Source organism: Calypte anna, chromosome 8, assembly GCF_003957555.1.
Source record: "Calypte anna isolate BGI_N300 chromosome 8, bCalAnn1_v1.p, whole genome shotgun sequence".
Lineage (NCBI taxonomy): Eukaryota > Metazoa > Chordata > Aves > Apodiformes > Trochilidae > Calypte > Calypte anna.
The window spans coordinates 4,032,100-4,056,286 of record NC_044254.1 but is presented as its reverse complement, the minus strand read 5'-3'; the positions used below and the strand labels follow the sequence as shown (position 1 = coordinate 4,056,286).

Below are 24,187 nucleotides of genomic sequence, written 5' to 3'. Positions count from 1 at the left end.
TAAAACCTTTCCCCTCACCTAGCTATCCTAACAATCTGCATTCATACTTATGCATATGCTTTTAGCCAGAAACCCTGTATCTGTCTTAGTTCTTGTTAAAAGTTTCTATATGGAATTGATGCCAAAAGGGTCACCAAAAGGGTGACCATCCTCACCATGCCCAGCTTGCAGTAGCACTAAAAGTTTGCCCTTATGTCTGTATGTGGCAGGATCTGAGTCAACAGGAAACGTGGCATTGTACATGGAACTTTAAACATCCCTGGCAACTTTAACCCTTTTTATTAAGAAAGGCAAAAAAGTGAGTAGTTATAACGTCCAAATGTATAAGGAGCTTAAATGTATGCTTTTAAAGTTGCAAAAAACCCTCTTTATATGGGAAAATTGGAATTGAGATATTATCCATCCTAAAGTCTTGTTACTGTCAAATAAAAAATTTCTTTTCCATCTCCTGTAATATTCTTCTGATGTCAGGCTTTTCTCTGTCACATAACAGGCATGCAGCCAGCAGTTTAGACCCCTTATATATATATTATATTGACGAGGTGACTTCTGGAGTTAGCTCAGGTTGAATAAACAAATACACTCTCTTCACATGTTTAAAAAATCTAGCAGATAATTCATGACAAATTGTTAATTTCACTTCATGTTAGTGAACTGATAATTCCTTTATAAAAACACAGACCTTTTTTGGATCATGTGGCACTTATCTGAAATTATCTCCTGTAGGCAATGAGATCAGATTAAAGTGTGTGGCAAATATAGAACTAGCCAATCAAATACCCTTTTTTTGTGACTCAAAAATCCAGTTTTTTCCTTGAGCATCAGCACACTTCTGAGGCTATTTGTAATTGCAGTTGTGTAGCAGTTTAGAGATGCTTTGCCATCTTCCTGTTTTTTATAGATTTCAGCTATTTGAATCTGAAATTTGTAAAGCTTATATTTTGATTTTAAAATACAGGAGAAATTGGGTAAAGGACCTTTTTGTTTCTTCAAAATAAAAAGGAATCGTTGCCATCTGGGGTAACCCAAACTAGAAAACTCACAGAAGTGACCCATATGGTATAAACTTCCCTCTCTACATTCCTTTTAGGTTAAAAATGGTGAAGTCACAGTTGTGTGGATTCTTCAGTAACTGAATGGATGCTGGGGAATTTTAAGAGTCTGTTTATCTCTGAAACCTGAGCTAGATGAAGCATAGCAACCTATAAAAGAACTCAGAGATTGGAAGATGAACCAGTAGGAACTTCCTTCCAAATTTTAGTCATTGGTTGTGTTAGCAATCAGAGTAGGCAAGGGCAGTAGACTTCAGTTGTGAGCTTACTTGGTTAAACTGCAAGGAGTGTGACCCCTTACATGACTTAAGAATATTGATATTCCTCTTTCCCAATACCATTGTGTGGAAATCTTGGAAAACTTTATAGCTTCACAAAACAAAAGCTGCAAAAGCTGTCAAAAGGTACTTGGTAATGCTAAAATAAGAAGACAGAGGTTGCCAAATATTTTTACAGGGTCTTTTTTTTTTTTTTCACAGTCTTAATGGCCATATCCTGACCCTGCTGAAGTCATGTAGCTGAGTTTACTCTCTGCCAAGCACAGGTCTGGGCTTGCATTTAAGCCCAGGCTTGCCTCCAAAGCTTGGTGGTTACACATCTTTGTCTGATCTCTTACACATTCACATACCCTATCCAGTGCAGCCTCTTAGCACAGGGCTGGGCTGTCACTCCTCTGCCAGTCCTAATCCAGTCCAGAATCACACTGCCTCCCAGACCTCAGCAGACACCCTATCCTTGATTCTTTCTCAGCTTGATGTTTTCCATCTCCACTTCTGCCAGGGCATGTGGGAAGAAAAGCTCAGCAGGGGTAATCCTGCCCTGAGACTCTCCAGTATTACAGGACAAAGCCAAGCAGTTCTAAAGCTGTTTGGCTGTAGAAGGATTTCCCAGGTGCCAGGAGAGCCCTGGAAAAGGTACAGTTGTGTAGGCAGCTGGGAATTGCCCTGGTTTCTCCTCTACCCAAGAATGTGCAGGAAGTGAAAAGGGCACGGCTGGAGTACTAGCTACATTTTGCAGATTCCCCGGGGCCATTGCAGCTAAAACGACTTTAATTTGCTCCTTGTGTGCCATCTGCTGCCTGGGACACAAGGAATCAAGTGATTGCTGAGAGACCCACCTGCCCTCTGAGGGGACAGGCTGGGCAGCACGGTGGGGTCTGGGTCAGGAGTCTGGGGGTGTTCAGACAAACACACTGAGCTGCCAGGGGATTTTGCTGTGCTCCAGTTCTGCTCAGGGGCCAGGAACTGCAAAGCCAAAGGGTTCTGAGGTGGAAAGTTCTTCCTCAATGCCCAGCCCACTCCTTGGAATGGAGAGGAGAAGTAGAATGAAGGGACAGCATGATCAGCTTCCCATTGCATTGCAGTTGGACTTGAGACAGACCAACTCTGATGGCCCCTGTAACTGAAAATTAATTGAGTCAGCACAATGAGGAATGGTCTGAGAGACAGTTTTGTTGTTTTGGAGTCCAAGTACCATCTGCATTCATTTCTTGGCAAATGATTATACATTTTAATGGATAATTCTTCAGCCCTTATTTGAGTGTTTTAAGTATGTGTGCCTCCCTTATTTGTACCACTGAATCCCTAGCTGAAAATAAATCTGTTAAAATTACATGTTGGTGATGGCTTGCAGAGTGAAGTGCAAATGGTGATGTCTATGTCCTTATGTCTTCCAGCAGTGCCATAATGCATACCATAGAACTGCCATCTATATGCATGTACTTATAGTGAAAGGTGCAAAAATTCACATTTGTTTCTGTATAGAACCAGAACTGATGCAATAAAAAAGCAAGTAAGTAACAGAAGTATTTAATGCAGCACACACCTGTAGTGTGTAAAAGACTGTAAAACATCCTCTATTACATTTAGGATGTAGTTAAGTGTAAGAATCCTACTGACTAATGATATTCTGCCTCCCTTTGATTGCTTTTAACATACTCAGGGATAAGGAGCCTTCATGACAGTGATGAAAAAGTTAATTTACAGAGGTGTTAATGTGCTGAGTACATCAGATGCTGTAAGGTGTTAACTTCTGAAAGTGTTTTGATCTTACTGGAACGTTTGTGAGGCAAATAAAGGGTCATGCTGATAAAAACAGCATCCTAGCAAGTTTCTTCTTTGTTTAAAAATAAACAATTTAATAAAATTTGGCTTTATTTTTTGATCAGAAGGTATTCATGTACATTTTCTAGCAAAATTAGGGCATTGATTTCTGGAGTTATAGTCAGAGGGGTCCTGCTAGAATTTTATTTTTAACAATTACTGTTACCCTTCCACATGCCTTGCAGACCCCAACTGGAGTGGCACGTTAAGAAGTTTATCAGTGTAAAGTCCAGAATGTTTTTGTCCTACTTCACGGAATTTTCCACTGGACAAGAAAGAGAAATGGAAAACTCAAAAGAAGGTTGGCTGATATTTCTTTTGTAAATCAGCAGTCTGAGTCCAAGCTTTATGTTCACAATATATTAAAGCAAGGAATTAGCTACTTTTAAAGACATCATCCCTTCTCACTGTGTGCCAAGAGCCTGGAAACTCCTAAAATGAAAGGTAGGAGAGGGATAAGTGGTAGGGGAGGGAGGGAGTTGTGTGGGAACACGCCAGGGCTTAATACTGTCCCTGTTTTGGTTTTTTTTTTCAAAGATCAATTCTTCTTCTATAATAATTCCAAGGCAGCTGCAGACCTAATCACCCAGCATTCAATCAGTGACCCATCAGTACTTCTGAGTTTAAGAAAGCTGTTGTTATGTCAGCATTCATCTTTCTGCCCAGAGCTTTCACAGTAGGTAGAAAATCCTGATACCCAAACCAGGCACTGCTTTTCATCTGTAGAAGGAAATCTCAGTGACAGAATTCTTCAGGTGGTCTCAGATCAACAAGAAAAAGATGCTCCACTGAAATGTGGGATCTGTGGGAGTCAAGGACAGGCTTCCTCAGGCAGGCAGCTTTCTCCAGCCAGCTCCCTGGCTGCATGGTCTTTCTCTGAGACAGTACATGGGAACTATGCAGAAGAGATAATACAGTCCTGTGCCAATTAATTTTTCCTGGAGTATTTCCATGGGACTAAAGAGCTGAAAATGTGCACAAGTAGGAGGCAAGATCTGGCCCCGTGTATTTTCCTGAAAAGCTTGCTCTTTTCCACACAGCTGCTGGTGGTTCACTCCTTTTGTACTTTTCATAATAAAACCAAATATAAAGTTAATTTTTTTTCCCTAAGGATGTTGTTTGAGCATATTCTGATACTGTTTTGCAAGTGTTACCTGCTTTATCACACATTTTATGCTGTGAAGTATCACCAACACTAATGCATTCAGTTCTTCCTCCTGTCAGCATGTTCTTACTACATATGTGCATGTCTAATCCTTAAAGAAAAACTTTGTTTCATTTGCTATGGATCGGTAGCCACAGATTAAAAAGCCACTGTAGATTTGCTTTATTCTGCATTATTTCAGAAAATACTTCCCAGTGTTTTACAAGCAGTGTAGAAACATTCTGGTTTCCCATCCTTGCAAGCAGAAACAATTATTATAGCAGAAGCATAGCAAGCCAGCCCAAAGAGCAAAGGCTAAAAAGCACAGACACTGAGTCCCATCACCTCCTATGAAGTTCAGGGGAATGATGAGGTGAAATCTGTAATTTTTTCTACATAAGAGGAAGAAAGGATCTAAAACTAATAATTTTAAGAAAACTCCTAGAGAATGGATGAGGTAAATTTTTAGTGTGGTTATGACAATGTATTCTCATTGCATTATACCTCTACCCTAACAAGCAACAAGATGCTTAGTACATCCCTAATACCTTTCCAGGACTTTAAGGCTCCTAATAAGCATTAAAAGATAGATTGCAACTGACCATTCTGTGACTACAGTGGATAATGGATAGAGAATAAAGTGCTTCCCTAATTAATGTGACTCATTTAAAGACCAGGCAGGCTGTAGTCTTGCCCAGAAGGCAGCAGCACAGGATCTGCAAAATTCTCTGATTCTCCTCATACAAAAAAAAAACAAAAAACAAAAAAACAAGCTATGGCCCTGTCCTTTCCCCCTCCTCCTTGTCTAGACATGGAGAGGTGAGTACACAGCACATCTCAAAGGAGCATAACTGACTAGGCTTCCCGTGAAGCAACCAAAGAATTATAGGAAGTTTCCCTCTTTTTAAAGCAGAACCCTTTGTGTTTTGCCCATATAACATTACCTCCTAATGAGGATTTGACTGATTACCTGAATGGTGTTACCTTAATATGCTCCCAATTTATTACACTCTATAATGAAACTTAATTGAATCTCTGGGTGAAATGTTCCCTGTTGCTTGGTCAAAGATTCCTGGAAATCTCACTAATGAAAGCATCTCAAAAATAACATTTTGTACCACAGGACCAATGGAGAGTCAAGAGGGGTGTGTGAGGTGTCTTGTTTTGTTTTTTTTACTTAACTTTTTTCCAGGTGTTAAAAATTTTTCTCAAAACCTTTTCAAACCTTTCTCAAACCTTCTCAAAATACTTTTTCTTCTCCAAATAGCTGTTTAATCACTGCTTGAGGTTGAAAAAAGTGCTGGAGCAGATGGCAAGAACATAGAATTTAAGCAGGGGACAGATGTAACCATATTAGGGAGCCTGGAATAAATCTCTTGAAGTCTTGTGGCAGATGTGATCCTTACTTTGTTTACATAGATTAAATATTACTAGTTTAAATTAACAGTTGCTTTTGTCCATATTTGGGATCTTTCCCCTTCAAATGGTCATTAAAACCTGTTGTAAATCATCATGTTTGTGCTACTTCTATACCATGCATAAGTCATGTAGGCATCCGAGCATTTCTATTCTTTATGGAAAATATCTAGGTAGATATTTATACAAGATAAAAAATGGGGTTTGCTTTCTATTAAGCAGTTTGCAAGTATTGCCTGAAATCATGCACTGTCTCCTGTGATGTACAGGGGTACAGTGTTCTCTTCAGTAGAAAAATTCATAGGCTGCTTGAGGGACAGTGTGGAAATAACACATTGTCTGTGTTCAGCTTCCTCACTGCTGAGACATGGAAAAACTTTTGTTGACCTTGGGGAAAACAGTGCTTTGCAGTTGTAAAGAGGAAATCCTCTTCAAATGTGAGTGTGTACATACTTACATGTATGGGTGAATTCAGAAGCTGCTGCTTGGATACACTCTTTAAAAAGATGTGATCTTACAAATGTTAAGAGAAACACAGAAGCAGTTCAGACTGTTCCTATGTTGTTATAATTCCAAATCACCCCTTCAATATTGCTGAAATTAAGAAACAAATGGAGGAGTACACCTAAGGAGCTGCTCTAACATTAATCACAATACCCTTAGGAGCAAATATTAGCACATCAGCTACCACACTGAATTAGAGCAGGACATCCACTCTTCAGCACAGCATTCTTGGTCATGTTTTCTTCCTCCAGATATAAACTCTCTTTGAACTGTGACAACTCTGTGATTTTGTGAAAACCCTGGCATTTCAGGACTTCAGTGGTATCCAGCATTTCAGTTTCAGAGTCTAAGGTACATTCTTCATCCCTCTAATTCTTTAAACCTCTTTTTGAGATTAAATGATGGCAAGACAGACAACATCTTCTGGTTTTCTCCATTTCATGTTTTGATGTGTTGTGTGCATGACTGATTTCATACACTGAGATTTCTACTGATCTAATTCTTAAACCATTACCTTTCTTTTAGACCCCTGTAAAATGTATAACCAGATTTCTTTTCTCCTGTATGTATGGTGTTGCTCAGATGACTATTATTATATTATTATTATTTATTTGTTTTGAATGTCAGTACATTGCCTTCCTATACAGTTGGGTCACTCTGAGTATCTTCACAATTTGCCTCACAAATATGAGTATGTTTCTGTCTTCTGAAAATATTGTCTCCCTTTGTACAGCCCTTCTTTTAAATTATTTTTAAGAGTATTTACCACACGTCCTATCACAGAATTTTAGAAGTTCCTGACTCTTTTGCCTTTACACCATGATTATGAAATACTATGTCTTCTTCTCTTTCATCTCTCTTAGTTTTTGGTCTATGACACTGTCTTTCAAAATTTTTTACCTAATCCCTGTATCTACCACTTGTGCTGAGAACCTTATTTTGAGATAAAGTAGTTTATCTCCTCTTCTTATAATATCTTATTTCTGTGTTCAAAATTGATATAGCTCCAAATCTGGTGAAACATTCCTTCCAATCACTGACTCTCCTGCTAAAAATGTTGCAGAAAGATGGCATTTTCTTTTCTTTTGATTTATCCAGAATGAGTTTGACACTATGCCAGGTTACCGTGGTAAAAAAACAAGAGGAAAGAATGTTCTCTTTCTAGGCACAAAGCTTTATTAAAATTGAGAAAATGGCACTGTGTCCACAGGTAATTCCTTTCTGCTTTTCTGTCAAACTTGTGCCTAGTTTCTCAAATGCTTCCTGCCTTATTTTCCTATTTTGCTCTATTTTGTTCCTATTTTGTATTTTTCCTATCAGGTTCTAAAAGTTGGTCCATCTTTCCAGCTTGCTAAATTAGTTTAATCTGAGCCTCTCAAATATGCTCTCAATCTTTGTACCTATAGTCTCACCAGTCTGCAACTCTATTAAAAATCAGGCACTGTACGTAGCAGATGTCTATATATTGAATCATAAATTAAAAGCAGTGTGTATATATTAGATGGCAGCAATAGATAACCAACATATGAACAAATTACTTCACATCTGTCTCCCAAGGATGTGAAGAGAGCAACAATGATCTTAACTTCATGACAGGATGAAAACAGGTCAATTCACAAATTAATGAGCAGTACTGTTTGTGAAGCGTTCTGAATGTATAAATGCTACCTCTTTATTACTCACTCGGGCTGGAGCCTCCCTGGTGGAGAGTGGCAATGGAAAAGCAGGTGATGCCAAGTCGTCTCCATGACAGCAGCACTGCCAGCTCTTGACACTTTATGGGAATTCTTGCCAGACCTGGTGGGTTTCTGAGAGCTTTTTCTCCTGAAATGATGCCGGCATCTCAAAGCCCCTGCTTTCCTCTTGTAAACTGGTAATTATGGAAGTTGGGAAAAAAATCCCTTAAGTCCTTGCACTGCATTCCTTCTTATGCATATATTTGTTATCTATATGCGTAATTTGTATATACAAAAGCTTTGTATATGTAATAATCTCTTAGCAAAAATAAACGCTTAGCAATGTGTTTTTCTGGGAGACAGTCTCTTCCCTTGCCTCCTAAAAAGGGGCCTCACGGAGACCTGTGGCCTGTGCGATTCGGTGTACGGCTGAGACAGCGAACGGCGGCGGCTGTGGGGGGCGGTGAGGCGGCACGACGTGAGGGCGCGGCGAGGCCAACCGGGCCCGGGAGGCCCCGATGAGGGGGCAGACTGCGGCCCAGGTGCCCGCTGAGGAGGCAGCGACGAACTGAGGGGAGAGAGGGAGAGAAAAAGGAAGGGAAAGAGACGGAGTGAGCGAAAAACGGAGGGAAAACGTGAGGTAAAAAAGGAGGGAAAACGTGAGGTAAAAAGGGAGGGAAATCGTGAGGTAAAAAAGGAGGGAAAACGTGAGGTAAAAAGGGAGGGAAATCGTGAGGTAAAAAGGGAGGGAAAACGTGAGGTAAAGAGGGAGGGAACAGCGCTCCCCACACTGAGGCCGCCCCTCGCGCGCCCTCGTCGCCAGGGCAACGCGCGCGGGCGTGGGGCACGCCCCCGGGGCGGTGGTTGGGACGCTCGGGGCCGTTGAGGCGGCGCATGCGCAGCCCCGCGCCCAGGACAGGCGCGCTTCCCCACTAGAGGAGGTGGGTGAAGGGAGGCGCGGCGCGCATGCGCAGGAGGTGGCGGGCGTTCCCTCCTCCCTCCTCTCCCCCTCGCCCCCTCCCTCCCCCCGCTCTCCCACACGGGTCTATGTGTGTGAGGGAGGGAGGGTGCGCAGTGCGTGGGGTGTGTGTCCCGCACCAGCTCATCCTGCAGGCGGGGAGCAGTGCTCAGCCACCGCGGGCGGAGGGCAGCGGCTTCCCCATCCTCGCTCATCCATCCCCTCTACGCTCGCAGGTGAGCTGGGCTGTCGCGGGGAGGAGGAACAGGAGGAGGAGGGAGCTGCGCGGCCGGCGCCCGCCTCTGCGGGCAGCCTTGGCGGGGCTTATTGTCCGGCTCCTGAAGAAATAAGCTTTAACTACGGCTCCAAGCCAGACCCTGAAAGGGTTGCCGGCCGGGGATTGGAGACGCGAATTCCCCTCCCAGATCCGGGGGGAGGGTCCGGGCCCTCAGCCGCCGCTCCACCGCGGGCCGGCTGCTCACTGAGGTGAGGGCTGCGCAGCCCACCTGTCGGCCTCGTCGTCACACGGGTGGCGGAGGGGACCCTGGGCGCCGTCCCCCGTCAGTCAGCCTGCGCGGAGTGGGTGTCTGTGTCCGTGTGTGTCTGTGGGGCCACGGTGCTGCTAGGGTTCCCCTGGCCTTGCTGCAAGATGGAGGGATGCGAGGCTCTGGAGCCAGGCCAGAGCGCGCTTCCACTCATTTATTCCCCTCCGCTACCTGCGTGAGGGGCTGGGGGGGGGGAGGAGGGGACAGGTTGTGGCTTGGATGAGGGAGAAGTTGCCGCCCTTTGCTGTCTGGAGAGAGGCCCCAGGGGAGTCGTCGCAGGCCGTGCGAAGGGTTCTGGCTGTTTGCGTGTGTGGGGCTGGGCAGAGCCGCGTTCCCGCGTGGGTCAGCGGGCTGCGTGGCGCGGCAGGGCCTAAAGGAGGCCGAGGGAAAGTGGAGGAGGCGCGGCGGCTGTTGCGGGGAGATCCCGCTCTCCAGGCAGCCCTTCCCCTGGGGACTGGGGCACCTTCCCCGTTCGTGGGGCCATGTTGCGGTGAGGTGTAGGTCAGCGTGACCCGGACTGGGTCTGAGCACACGGGCGGGTATCAACAGGACACGGTGTTTATTTTCTGTAAAACGGGGTAACTTCACCAGGAACGCGATGGTTTATAGTAGACAGGGATCCGCTTTAGAAGGTGGACAAATAGATGCTGTTTATTGGACATAAGGGGTATTTGGCATATTTATTTTCTGGCAGCAGATGCCAGAAAAGCAATTTTATATACATATATTAAACCGTCGTGAATGGTAATGATAGTTTAAACACACAGGGAAAAGTTAATTCAAATAGTAGTTACTGGCCTGGTGAAGTTCTGTGGATTTTCTTATATATTTGAGAGATCCCTGTGCTGACAGAAGGTGAGTGTGCACAGGTATATTCCCCCATCTTCTGTTTCTATGCTAAACCAACAGCTTGGCTGTCATGGATACATAGAAGAGATGAGGACTATTTCTTTTGGAATGGGACAGGTGGATAAGGAGGCAGTCCAGTGTTTTGGGGGGCCTACAGTTTCTTTCAAGAGTGGAAAATGTCAGGATGCACAATGATTCTTTTTTTAATTTTTTTTTTTTTTTGCCTCCAGCTGACTTGTTTTTAGTAGTACTGTGGTGGTGATTTCTTTCTAAGCAAAATGGGCTTCTTTCTGTTCACATCAAAGAGTGATTTGTGACTTTTTTTTATATATAGACCTGCTGTGTTTTTTAGTGGTTATGCACATTTTTATTTAGTGAGCTTCAACTTGCCAGTTTTGCTTTTTAATCTTTATTGGACCTTGTCAAGCCATTAGAAATAATACATGCACTAAAGATGAAAGGCTGAAAACTGCTGATACATCTGTGTATCTTTATGCACATGGTTTAATTTTTGACCCTCTTAAAACAACAGCAAATAGAGAACAATGAGGAGCAAAAAAAGGTAATTTTTTCCCATAGCTTTATATTGACAACATAGATGCACTTTTTCATGTATCATTGTAGGGTTTAGTATCTATGATAATATAGCCAAAGGACCTTCATAAGCATCCTTATGCAAGCTTTATTTGCTCAGGTCCTGCTTCTGAAATTTGGTATGACCCACAGGGGTGCCAAAACTTGAGTGCATTCCTTCCATCAAGTATCACAGAACAGAAGCTGATAATTGCTTGTGATTATTACTAGCAGTGCCTCTGATTACTCTGAAAAATATTTTAAGGGATAAACAATTTAATTTATGTCTGGTGGTGTTGTTATTTTCTGTGGAAATCCCTTGGAGAAGCAAAATTTACTGCTTTGTACAGCTTCTGTGTGTGTGTTGTCTGCAGCCTTGCTCAAAGTTTGCTAAAGCTGGGTTACTTGAATTGAAAGAGTGCCCTCTGGTGACATCTATATTTAAGAGTTTGGAGTGTGAAGAACCACTCCTGCTGTAGTCAGGAAAATCAGGTATTCCTCTCAACAAGGCTGGAGATGTCTCTTGCACTGAAATGGTAGCGTGGCACAGCTGAGCAGTCACTTGCAAATTCACGTGGAAAATGACTGCAGTCACTTGCAGGCTGTTAGCCCCCTCGTGAAATAAGTCTATCTTGTAATTTATTTTGCTGAATTTTTATGAGAAATGTTTGATTCCTCAGTCTAATGGAAAAAACCCAAAACCAACAACTCCTTCATGAGGTTATCCTGTTTACTGTTGGATGGTTGGTTTGGTTTTTTTTTACTGTGAAAACTCTGTTTGTGCAGAATTTTTTTGTGAGATCTTTTCCATTCCACACTTCTGTCTTGCTGAGGACTGTGTAGATTGAAAATCCTTGTGTTTTAAGTATTTCATTGATCTGATGCTGCTCAGCAGCATTGAACAAGGATGAAGATACAGGCCTAAGTCTTTAAATTCAGTTACTTGTATAAACTTTGGTTTTAAAACTATCTGTGTTTGTAATAAATGTGTTTTAAGGTGTCAGAAAGCTAATCAATGTCTTAGTGTGCTGATGTTCTCCTTGACATAATTTTTAATATTAGAAGATTTGGCTTGATAACAACATCTCCATCATAAACAGCTTCTTCCTCTTATTCTTGGTTTTTTTCATTGAGATTAGGGATTATCTTCCTTTGTAGTTGCTTGGAGCTGAGTCATTTGGGCTTCTCCTTTCATTCAATAAATAAAGCTGAGCTGAAAACTTCCTTCAAGGGTGGGAAGCGTAATTGCTTGCATTTTGTCAAAGTGTAAGACATCAAAAGCATGGTCTGTTTCTGATATGAGTGTTGCTTTACAGCCCCTGGTAGAAAAGATAATTTAAAATACATTTTCAAAATAATAAGAAAACATTCATTAGTTACCTTAACATTTAGATACCTGGAGCTGCTGCAGAAGTAGTCTTGTCATATTTGTGCATGTGTAGCATTTATTGTGCAAGCGGAAGCTTTGTGGGCTTCATGTTTTGTCTATGAATTAATCATTATAAAAGATAGTTGGAGCAAGAGAGTCTTAATATTGCAGTTGGGTGTTTTAAGTAGATGTGCTGAGTGCCCTAGACCCTGTGGGTGTGCACTTGCAGCTCTTACCTTTACAAAGAACATTAAAGGTTTAATAGGACTCTAGGGGAAATGGCACTGGAATATTTCTTGTGGGCAACCTGGTACCAGCCAGTATTCTGCTGGGCAGAAAGGGAACATCTGAAGTAAAAGCTGGAGCAAGGAGTGTCAGATGGAGGGTCTGTAACTCAGCTTTCTGAAGTTGGGAGGAGCTGTGCAAAGTGGAGAAGGTAGGGGGGGGTGGAAGGAAAGCGTGATGCAAAGTCATGGAAAGGCAGGATGTGTTCAGCAGCATGGTGTGTTGGAGCTTCTTGCTGTGACTTTCAAAAATTAGCATGGTGTAAATGATGGTTATTGAACTGTTTCCTGTCTGTTTCAGTTCATAGGAGACAAAATTCTGGGAAAACTACTGGGCCAGTAGTATTTTAAAATGCAGTGTTTGTGACATTCACCAGAAGTTATTCTTTATTCTCTCAGTGTTGTGAGGTGTGCTACTCTCCAACACAATCACAGCTTGTCTTTTCAGAACTCCCTACCAGTCTTCCTCATGGGTTGTAGAATGTCACATGGCAAAATGGTGTTTTCCTTGATTCTATGTATATGCATTGAAAATGCTTTCAGAATCTCTGCTGTCACAGCTTAATTGTCAGTATAACTTTCTCAATGGCTGTAACTTCAGTACCAGTGCTGCCCTCATACTTACTGTGTGCTTTCCTATAAGTAAGGGCAGGATTCTTCCTTTTCTTTCACCTCCCTGTGTTGTCTTACAGTCAACAAGAACAACAGTTTTGGTAGAACTGCAGGGAAGTAGTGGTCAGGGCAAAAAAGAGCTGTGCCCTTGGAGGTCCTTGAAGTTTTGGCCTTGTATCTGTAGGGCTGCAGGAGTCAGGCTGTGTTTTGGCTGGTTATAACTGGTACATCAACAAATAGAGGTTCCCTGTCCCAAAAGGTGTCTGGCGGTGCTCCACCTAACACCAAGAGGCTCAAAAGGCTGCTTGGTCAGAATATCAGGAAATGTTCTGGTCAGCCTCTTATATACATTATATTTGCAGTTTAAAAACATGCTTATTTTTCAGTGGTAGCAAAAGAAGCCTCCTTTGTTAAAGATTAACCATGTAACATGGCAGTTGATGTTAAATTTGAGAGGGCAGTACATCTGTTGCTTCTTAATGGTTAAGTGGGAAGCCCTCCTTTTCTTTCACTTGGAAGCAGATTCTGCTTGCAGTCCCTACTGTAGAATTGATCTTGGTGCAAACTCAAGGATAGCTATTTATTTTGTTTCTTTGATGTGTCAGACTCCATGCCTGTTTCAGCATTTCATTTATACATATACATAAAATACATTTTGTAGGATGTATAAGCTTTAGATGGCAAGTGAACTCGGGCATGTGCCTATTTTCTCTGGTCTGTCTGGGGAGACTGTAAGGCTCCCCCATATATTGCAAGTGTGACCACAGCAGTTAATGTAGCTCACTGCCTCATCAGCATGTAGTTGAGATTTGAACATGGATTAGAACAAGCTGGCTGAAGTTCAATCCAGATAAAATATACATGATGATGTGGATGTAATCAGCCTTCCTAATTGAAGGAGTGTATTTGCCATTAGGTAGAAGTTACAGCTCTCTGGTGCCTTGAGTTTATTAGTTGTTTTTAGCAATCATATTGAAGCAGTAAAATCAGTTGTTGTTTTTTTTAATCTTTGACTAGAAGATTGAGACCTGATGAGAGCTGACTAGAATTTGGCTGGATGTCATCTCTGTCCCTCCTGCCACTGGTTTTAGTTTCTTATAGCAGTTCCTAGTGCAAATAATAACAGAACTTGGGGAAAGCCTGGGTCAGTTAAGGAAGGAAGAACAGCATGCCTGGGGATAAGTAGAAATGCTGGAAAGGGAGACAGATTGTTAAGCTTGCTATGAGGTCCTCTGTTGAAAAGTAGTTGGTGCAAATGAGTAATTTCTTGGACATCATGAATCTATTCACATATGTTGTTTGTACTGCATGTCCATAGACTGAGAGCTGAAGTGCTCAGAGAAGAAATGCAGTTTGAAATATGCTGAATTCCATCCTGTCACTCAGTTTCAAAGAAATTTGGAAGCAAAATGTGATGCAGAAGGTCTGATAACTTTGGGGTTTTCTCAGTAGGAGATAGTGCCCCTGATGCTTTGGGATATGTATGTGTTACCTCTTTTTCTCCTTATTGGAGCTGTGGTATTGGCAGCAGTCAATTAGGTCTGAAGTGACCTAGGACTGGCTGTCAGCTCTGACCATTGTTGTAGTATTGTGGCATTAAAAGCTGTTTGATTTGTGCCTCCCTCATAATTCATTAAGGGACAGCTTTGAGTTGATGGAATTTGCTCTTCTCATTCTGATGGGCTCAGATTGATCGTGCTGGGAAAGGAGAATATTGATCTTTTCAAAAAGTTGAAAGCATATTTCATAGGTAATAGTGGCTGGATAAAACTGGCAGAGATCCTGAAAAAGTGATCTTAATGTAGCTTGTAAATTGGATTGCTTTTATCACATGATTAAGGTGCCCAGGGTTTGGGATAATTGTCTAAACTATAGTATTATATTTTCATTTAGATTTAGAATAAGTGGTACAGTGTCACAGAGTGACTGGAGTTGGACCAATAAGTGAATAAACAGGACTAATACAAAGCACATTTTCCACTGTGATACAGGCTTTCCTGATTAATTTATAGGCAGGCAGAAGTCTCCAATGAAAAGCTGGAAGTCTCAATTTACTAGATTTTTCTTTGCAAGCTTCGTGTCTGAATTTGCAATTGAAGAGGCTTGGAAGCACAGGTAAACTTGTGACTAGTTAGCTCCATGTAAAACTCAATATAAACTCTTTGAAAGATTGTGTTTTCTAGTTTTATTGCCAAGTTGTTAATCTTTTAATTATTCATAAGTTCTGGTACTTGCTTGACAAGATTGGGGTCCTCCACAATTGTAACTAATTCCAATTGGTTTGTAATTGCATTAGTTTGTGACCCCACATGTAGTGGGGCAGCTTATTTATTGACTGCTCACTTCTCACACTGTTTTGGCAGAATGAAAAGACACCAGAGAAAGATGTAAGAAACAAATGTTGGGGTTTTTTCCCCTTGTTTTTCTGTTGATAGTTTTCCCCAAACTCCTTAAGCAGTTATTTAAGCAATTAGTGGTGCAGATAATTGGAAGTACAATATTAGTGTTCCATAAAACATCTGAAATACATTAGGTGGATCCATTGTGTGTCGATTTCTGGTACTGGAGCATAGGCTCAACTCTACCTTGAATCTCAGTCTGGGTGTGCAAGTCTGTGAGCTTGGCTTAGTTTCAGATTTCATGCTAAAATATTTGAGGCATTACAGGATCCTTGTGACATTTCTGAAAATTCCTTCTCCGTGGAGGGAAACTTGACAGTCATCACATCTTTTGCAGTAGGCTGGCAGAGTGAGTTGGTAATGATGATGGATTGTTGTTACTGGAAACTTGGTGATATAGTCATTGATCTGATCAAGAAAAATGAATCCAGAAGCCTGTAAAGTATTTGGGAGGGTTCCAAAAGCATCTCTAGTTGGATTGCTTGTGTGAAGTATTAGATTGCTGCTAGCATTGCATAGTTTCTTGGTGTACATTTTGGTTTTCAAAATGTACACAAAGCGTTCAAAGTTCTAAATGAATAAAAGAAGTAGTAGCTCAAAGATTTTGGCTACTCTTTCTCCCACTAATGCATCACTGTTTTGTGCTGTCAGTAATTAGTAACTAAAACCATTAGGTGCATTGATAAAGAATTATGGTTAAGGGAATGACTCATAATCATTGTATTTCCTCTTCTGCTCTGGCACATAATTAACTTTCTCTGTGAGGTTAAAGGGCACCTGAACTGTGCTGCTTTTGCTAGCAAATCCACACCACTCTGCCAACAGTCTTGCCTTTGATTACCAGCCAGTTTTCCCATGTGCTTTGTTGGTAAGTGTACCTGACTGCTGGTAGTTACCACATTTATTTTTACAATAACAGTCACATACTTTTCAGCATTATTTTTGAGCATTAGTTGTGAGACTTGCCTGGTAAATCCCTTTAAATAATTTTGAAATCCTTACTGATCAAACGTATATGGAAATATACCACAGGTATTTTGGAAAGGAATAAACAAGAAGGGTAGAATCTGTTGAGCTGAGTCGCTCCATGCAGTTGAGGTGATCTCTAAGTACCTTCTGGAGTTCAGAGTGTAAAAAAATTACTGAATACTTAGGAAGACTTCTGCTTAGCTACACACTACCCCTGTGCTTCTGAATGAACCATGAATAAGTTGGACAATGAGCTGCCTGAAACTTGAGGTGTTTGTTATGGCAGATAAAACCTGTGCCTTGCAGGTCTCCTTATTACCAAGATTTAAGGACTCAGTATTCTTACTTTTTAGTATGCCTTGCACAGATGTCAGTTGTGCAGTTTCTAATTAAAACATTTTCCATTTTATGGAAAAGATAACAGCAAATGTCCCTCTGTAGTAGAACTGTTTGCTACTTCCTGTTTGAAAAGTGCTTGGCTAGCCACTCTTTGCTGGTAGATTGCCCTATTGATGATAGATCATTTCTCCTAACTCTCCTTTGTTCCTCATTTTTTTTTTTTTTTCAGTATGGTCCTATTTTGATTTCTGTAGAATGTAACTCGTATAATCCTGAGAACAGATTTTGATATTCTTAGTGCTGTGCCTTGATAGAAGTGCTCTTCTGCTTACTGGTAGTAGGTGATTTTTAATGGTACTTCAAGCAAGTACATATTGGGTTGTATTGAACAAAGTCTTTATTACAAGTGCACCAAAGGTAGTAGTGCCAAAACTAATCACTGTATGATTATTTTTTAAAACCCTTGTGTAGATCTAGTCATAATGGCAGAAAGTTATGTTATTTGTGGAGGTTGTTCAGCTCTATTGGTAACATCTATTCAAGTGTTCCAAGTGTTCACCCAGAATACTTGTAAAAGGCTTTGGAGAGGAAAAAGATATTAACCAAATTGTAGTCAGGAGATCAAACAAAAAGGTGTGCTTGATTCTGTTTTCACTTGGGGTAGGTGCCAGATACACAATGTTCTATAAAGTTGAAGGTATATTAAAGTTATATTAAAGAAATGGTAAAACTGCTGTTGATATAAAGTATGTCTTTACCTTTGAAGAAGAGCAGCTGTTCATAAGTGTACAGTGTGCTTTAGAACCTGCTTGCAGATAGGGCTTCCTCACTGTCTGCATGTAGTGGCTTGCCCTTGTACTTAATTAACTTGTTTTTTTTGTTTTTTTTTTTTTTTATGTGGGTAAGGTCTGTGTGATGACAGAACTCAAACTGTATTTCATGCTGTGACTTGTGTCAGATAACTTCAGGAAAGTCAGTCCTGACTCTTCTAAAGCTGTCAGTGGTGGAAAGGCTTCTTCATGGGAACTTAGTTCATGTTTCAGATACGGTGATTTAACTTCAAAGAAGTGTTTGTACAAATCTGTGTCTAAGTTAGAATTCAGAGACTTGGGTTTATTAGAGAGATGTCTAAAAATTTTGTTGCAGACCAATAACTGGAACTGCTTTAATTTCTTCTCTTTTGTTAACAAATGCTGTGTCACTAGGGGAGGGAAAAGAATTATCCATATATTTATTGTTACATGATACCAAATTATTTTTTTTATGTAAAATGGAAAGTTTTAAACTATCTAAAACGACATTATGCCAGGGCACCTAGTGAAACTTAACAAAAAATTTTGTGGCTTTGTTTGTTGTTTTGTTGTTGTTTTCTGTTCTATGAAACTGTGTGCCTGCCCTATTCAATCTGTTTTGCTTATGGGAGAAAACTGAAACCCCTACAGGTTTTGAGATAGTTGTACACTTACAGCTTGTTCTTAAGTCCACAGAAAACATACACAAGATAAATATGAATTATTAAGCAAATTTGCTCTTAAGAGTAACAGAGTGCTAATGATTGAGGCTGACACAGCTGCTGAGGAATAATTCTTAATTTGAATATTATAGCTTAGTTATAATACAATATATAATACATTAACTGAAGGGGTATTGCTGAGGCCAGAGAAGCCTTCTATATAACGTACAGCTTAGGCAAGTGTGAAATCCACTGTGCAGATCTATCTAACAATATAAATCAGAGGTGTGTTGTATTTGTGTTATGCTAAGATAGAGAGACAAAAATTTAGGCTATGTTAAGTGATACTGCTAAAAAGGGAAGCATGTTTGATAAGTAATGCAAGTAGCTAACATGAAAGTTGTCTTACTAGCCTATTGCACCCACAAAACTTTTATTAAATCTCTCATTCACAGACAAAGTCATGTTGTAAAAAGTTGAATTTTATTTTTTCAGCTGTACCAATTTTTTTTTTTAAAAGCTAGCTTTTATTTTCATAGTATAGGTTATATCCATGGGTTTCCATACTTCTTTCCCTCCTTCTATGAAGGAAAACTCTAAAGTGGAAAATGAAATCAGGCAGTAATGGAGCTAAAGGACATAGACAGAATTGATGTCTCTCCAGGAAATAAGGAATGGAACAGGAAATTCCATTGCTGTATTGGGATGTGCTGGACCTTGTGTGTTGCTTTCAAGTGTCAGATGTCTGTGTGGACTGGTACTGAATGTCATGGATATCATCTTGATTTTACTTGTTGGAGTGAGTTAGGGAAGGTGAGGAGAAATGATGGGCTTCAGCAACTGAAGGTTTTGTTGCTGTCTCTTTTCTCTGGTGTTGTGTTTCCCTGTTAGGTTGCAGATCATTAGTGGAACTGGATATCTTTTTGTCCCTGGGGCAATAGGGTGTGTTTCTATGATCTTATCACTAGACTAGCTGATCAGTATTCCCTTGTGGCATTTTCTGTGTTTGATTCTCCTAATATTGGTAGAAGTGGTTTGATTACCAGAAGAAAATTGCAATCTTTTGGAACTGATAACTGGCATTCTCTCTAGAGCAGAGGTGGCTGTTTTTAATGGAACAATCCTGAAAGTCAGAAGATGCATCTTGTAAGAGAAAAAGTGGTCTTGCCTAGGCTGGGGATGTCTCTTGCAAATTGTGTAGGGATTCTTTGAAGATGGGACTTGATTAAGCATGCAGTTGGGTCTTGGGGTGAGGTGTTTTAGTGTTTTGCTTCTTTCCACAGTGAGGGAGATGACTTCTGTGTCTATCAGGCTCTGTGGTAGAGCAACCCTGCTGCCTGCTGTTTGATAACTTAGTCAGATTTACAGTATTTATTAGCAACATGCAGCTCTGCTGGAAAACCCTACTGTTGTCTGTGGAAAAAAACCCCATTCTTAACGTTGGAAGGATCTTGTAAGTTACTGCATTTAAATTCATAGTTGCATTTGCTGGTTTTGCTGAGGCTATTTTTTAGTTGTTGTTCTTATAGAGGATAAGTTTGCATAGCTCATTAAAATACCTTAGCTCTGAAGTGATAAAGCTGTTCCAAAAGTACACCACCTGCCAAAAACACCCCGTGTTGTGGCTAGTGACTTCTGTGGTATTTCAACAGTAGAGGTACAAATACTCTATTTATGATGTGGCTGACCCTCCTTTATGTTTAAATAACCTTGGTGACCAAAATGAACATCCCTAGCTTGGTGAGCTGAATATGAAAGTAACCAAAAAAATCGAAGTATTTTCTAAATGCAGCCAAGGTATTTTCTTTTTCAGCCATTCTTTTATCAAGTAAGAGGCAAGTCCTTTCCTGGTTTTATCGAATGGGAAAATTAATTATTAATCTGTGCATTTTTTAAAGTTATTTTTTTCCCCCACTAATATTAAAGATATTGGCTTTGAGACAACAATGAAAGATCTGAATTCAGTTAAAATACATTAATTTTAAATGTAGCAAATTTTATCCACGTATTCATTTCTTTCACCAAGTTACTTGTAGTGCAGGTTTTCCGTATCCTCACGAGCAGTATCAGTTGACCATGTCATGGTGGTGAAACTATCACTAGGTATCAAAATGCAATGAAACTCTGTCAAAGAAGTGGCAGAGCTAGAAGAGAGTGTGGATAGGGCTTGTGTGTTCTCTCTTTGCTTGTGTTTCTCCATGGTACCCAGCTGGTTTGCTGCTACTTGCTTATTGGTTTCTTTCACAACATGAGAGGTTACAGGTTTTCTTTCTTATTCCTGGATTATGGCCTTCCATGAACAGTACACTTCATTTCTCAATCTGGTGTCCACAGGCTTTGTCACCTCTAAAGCTGGTGTATGCATGTTTGGCACTCTTGTTTTTCTGTTTTGGGTTTGTTTTTGGTTTTTTAGACACTTCTCACAGTGAGCACGATGTCATATTTTTGGTGATGTGCAGTCTATAATAATTCTTCCCTAATTATATGTTGTTTGCATTATCCAGAAATGAAGCAAAAAGTGAAGCAAAACTGTGGATCTCAGGACCTCTGAAAATAATATTTGGATCATGAAGTTTATGCAGGCAGCATTCAGTGCTCCCCTATTGCATGCTCTTAAGTATGACTTCTCTGTTCAGAATGTTATCCATATATATATGTTCTCACTTTTTTATTAGTTCCACTGATACTTTGCATGTCTAACCACAACAAAAATATTTTGTAAACTGAGCATCAGATAATCAACATGACATTAATGGTTTACTCTTGTTTGCAAACAAAACTGGTGACTTGAAGGCCACATGGGTGGTGGTCATGGAAAAGCTAGTTGTGAAGGGTTTATAATTTTATAGAGCTGTCTACTTAATTAAAAGTAGCTGTCTCTACTTGAAATTATACCACTGTTTTCATTGATATTTATTTCTTGGTAATAATATTCATAATATTCATGGAAATAAATATCAGTAGTTCCTATTTTTTAGAAATGTCTCTAGATTATTGTTTCTTCTTTTTTTGTGTGTGTGTTTGGAGGGAGGAGGGATCCTCCTCCTAATCCTAGCTGAGGAAGAATGGATTTTTCTTCAGATGAAGAAATGTTGCTCCAACAGGTTGAACTGTTGATAGGCTTGAATTCTGGAAAAGGGGATGGAGGAGGGCAAAACCTTAGTATACATGACACTGTGTATTTCTAAATATTATTATTATTAAATATTATTTCTAAAATAATCGAGGAAGAAGAAACAGTACTTCATAACTTAAGAGGTCCAGTCTATTTTAACAGGAGTCCTAAAATGATAGCCAGATGCAAAGGAAGAAAATGTTGTTCTGTGCAGTGTTCTTTCTGAAGAACTACAACATGGAGTAGAGTCTTGTAGGTGATCTCTGAACTAAGAAGCTCTAGGAACCTGCTGATTTCTAACCAGTTTGGGACCAGAAACTTCTTCAGTTCTCAGGCAGTTATTTATCCAGTGAACCAAGATTTTGCCATTTAATCCTCCAACTCTGCTGGAGACACCTGTTTAGAAGACAGCAAACCTCTTATAACCCCAGGCTAAACTTAAATAGCATGTACACATGCTCACATTTGTGTCTTACTCCATTTGTTGCCTGCAATGCTTCTTTCCTTCTGCTTGATTCATGCCTTGATTGTGTGAGGGCCATGACCTGCTACAGCTTGCAGCTGTGTCCTGATGCTACTGCTAAAATAAATTGCCTTGTGCCACAGTATCTACCAGTTAACCCTAGGCTGTGAGTAAGGCCCCTGAGCATAGCTGGGTTTGGGATGGTGGAAGTCAGAATGGTAAGGATCACCTTTCTATGTGTGTAATTAATTTGAAAATATATTTCCATTGTGAGCTGAGCTACTTTGTTGTTGCAGGTTGATTACAAACTGAGCTAGAAGTCTGATTGTTGTGAGAGGGAATGGCAAAGAAAAGTGTCTTGTGCCCTTGAGAGGAACAGTCTCCTGAATTTTTGAGTCTTTTTCCTTATCTCATCTGAGGGAAATAGAAGATATGAGTTGTACCTCGTCTTGTGATTAAGGAGAAAAGCACAGGAGCACTGTGAAGAAGGCATTTTGATAGCTGAAAACTGAGTAAGGTCTGAGACAGAGCCTTACTATGTGTTACTTTAGTGCTACCCCTCTCTCTCTTCCCTTCCCCTCCCTCCCTAAGTAAGAAAATGAGCAGTAAGAAGCCTTTGTCCAAAATGTGTGTACACATGATAGGAAAAGTACACTGTGGGTTGTGTCTGCTTTAAAAAAATAAAAATAAAAATTGTTTGCCCAGGCAAAGCCTTTTCTAGGGTAACAGTCAAAATTAAAGACCATAGTTGAATGCTGCTATTTTAAAGCTTTGTTTTTCAAACTGTTTTTTTTTGTTCAGTTATTCTGTGGATTTTAATTTTATCTGTCTTGGAGTTGAAACAGCTGATATTACTGTGACTGTTGTACAACAGATGCTTAGGGAAATAATGGATGTGTGACATAACTTTGAGTTCTGTGAGAGAATGGGGAAGTGTGTTGAGCTTGCAGCAGGACCCAGGAAACCGGTGAAAACTGGGATCTGTGTTACTGGTTTAGCTTTACTGCTGCTGCAGGCACCATAACACACAATTGCTTTCAGGGAGGAGTCTATCAACTTAAAGCAATTAGGATTTTTTGCTTTCATTGTAGTTTTCTGGAAGCTGTTTGAGAACCTGAATTCTTCTATTCTAATTTTGAGCATAAATTTACATTTTATTCATACTCCCACTTTCTCCTCCTGATACGTAAACATGGCAAACATATTCTCATGCAAGTTTCAATTTGTTAGGATAAGCAAGCTGAATTCTCCTGGTTTTGTCTTCAGTGAACCTGGAAACCCTTCTCTGCAAATATCTAATCCAAAAATCTTATGGAAGCCAGGTGTCCAAAAGAGCATAGAGTACAGCATCATAGCTTCCTGTGCAATGTTTTGGAGGTAGTACTTGTCCATAACTAATGCAGAAATCTTGATCCCATGTAGCAACTTCATGCTGACAGCATTGGTGGCAATAATTTCCATTTGATGTGCTGAAACTCATAGCAGAAATTTTTTAGGGATCAATCCAGATGCTCCTTCAATAACTGACACTTCATTTTTCATTCTTTTATCCACTGGATAGTTTTATTTATCCTGTTTTATGTTGCTATCCTGTATTTCAAAATATGATATCGTTCTAGTATTTGTACTGATGTTGCATATTTAATAACTTGTAATCTCTTCCTACTCTAATGTTATGCTGTTTCTGCTTTTGTCATGGCTGTACCCATCCATGTCTTGTGCTAGTGGCTCTCATCTCACTCTTCAGCAGTGGCAGCTTATCACTTACTTTGCCAATATTCGTGTGTCTGCCTGGGGATTTCGTAGGATCTGAAGTTTTTAGATCTGGGATTTGATTATCTTCAGTGATAAATTTCTTGCAGGAGAGTGCTGCAATTAAATTGCTTGAACTTTTGTGCCATATCCGTAGTGGAAGTTTCTATTTTTATCAGTTTTGCTTTCTTACAGTACCTCTAATATTTTCGTGCTTACTGAAAACTGAATTAAAGCATGTGCTTAGGTGGTTTTCATTTTTCTTCTTCAGTGTTGTGTACGTGCTATCTTTATTCTTACAGTGCAGTGATCTGGTTGGTTTTGGTTGGGTTTTTTTGGGAGGGGGATTGTTATTTTATTTTTTTCTTTTGTGGGTTGAGTATAAAACTGAAGAAGATGGTGTGGAAGATGCAGTTAGGATTGGTTTGATTTGATCAGATCTTCTTTCATAGTTTGAACATTCTTTGTCCTGTTGCTTGTTCCTTGCTGACTTTCTGCCTAATAGTGGGATTTTTGTGTGTGTTGCTTTTTGGTTTAGTGTGGGGTGTTGGGGTTTTTTTTGTTTTTGATGTTTTGTTTTTGCTCACTTCTAACTAATATTATAATAATATAT

General features: G+C 40.2%; 1 protein-coding gene across 5 annotated transcripts in view; it reads left to right on the top strand.

Moving 5' to 3' along the window:
* The first annotated feature begins 8,903 nt into the window (after window positions 1–8,903).
* The window catches only part of RALGPS2 (Ral GEF with PH domain and SH3 binding motif 2), an 87,439-nt gene continuing 72,155 nt past the window's right edge, over window positions 8,904–24,187 (top strand). For 2 of the 5 annotated variants that reach the window (XM_030455085.1, XM_030455086.1), the window contains exon 1: window positions 8,904–9,088. In XM_030455085.1, coding sequence (XP_030310945.1) covers window positions 8,942–9,088 — 147 coding nt within the window. In that variant the 5' untranslated portion in view covers window positions 8,904–8,941. The other 3 variants (XM_030455087.1, XM_030455088.1, XM_030455089.1) reach the window with 3 other exon arrangements.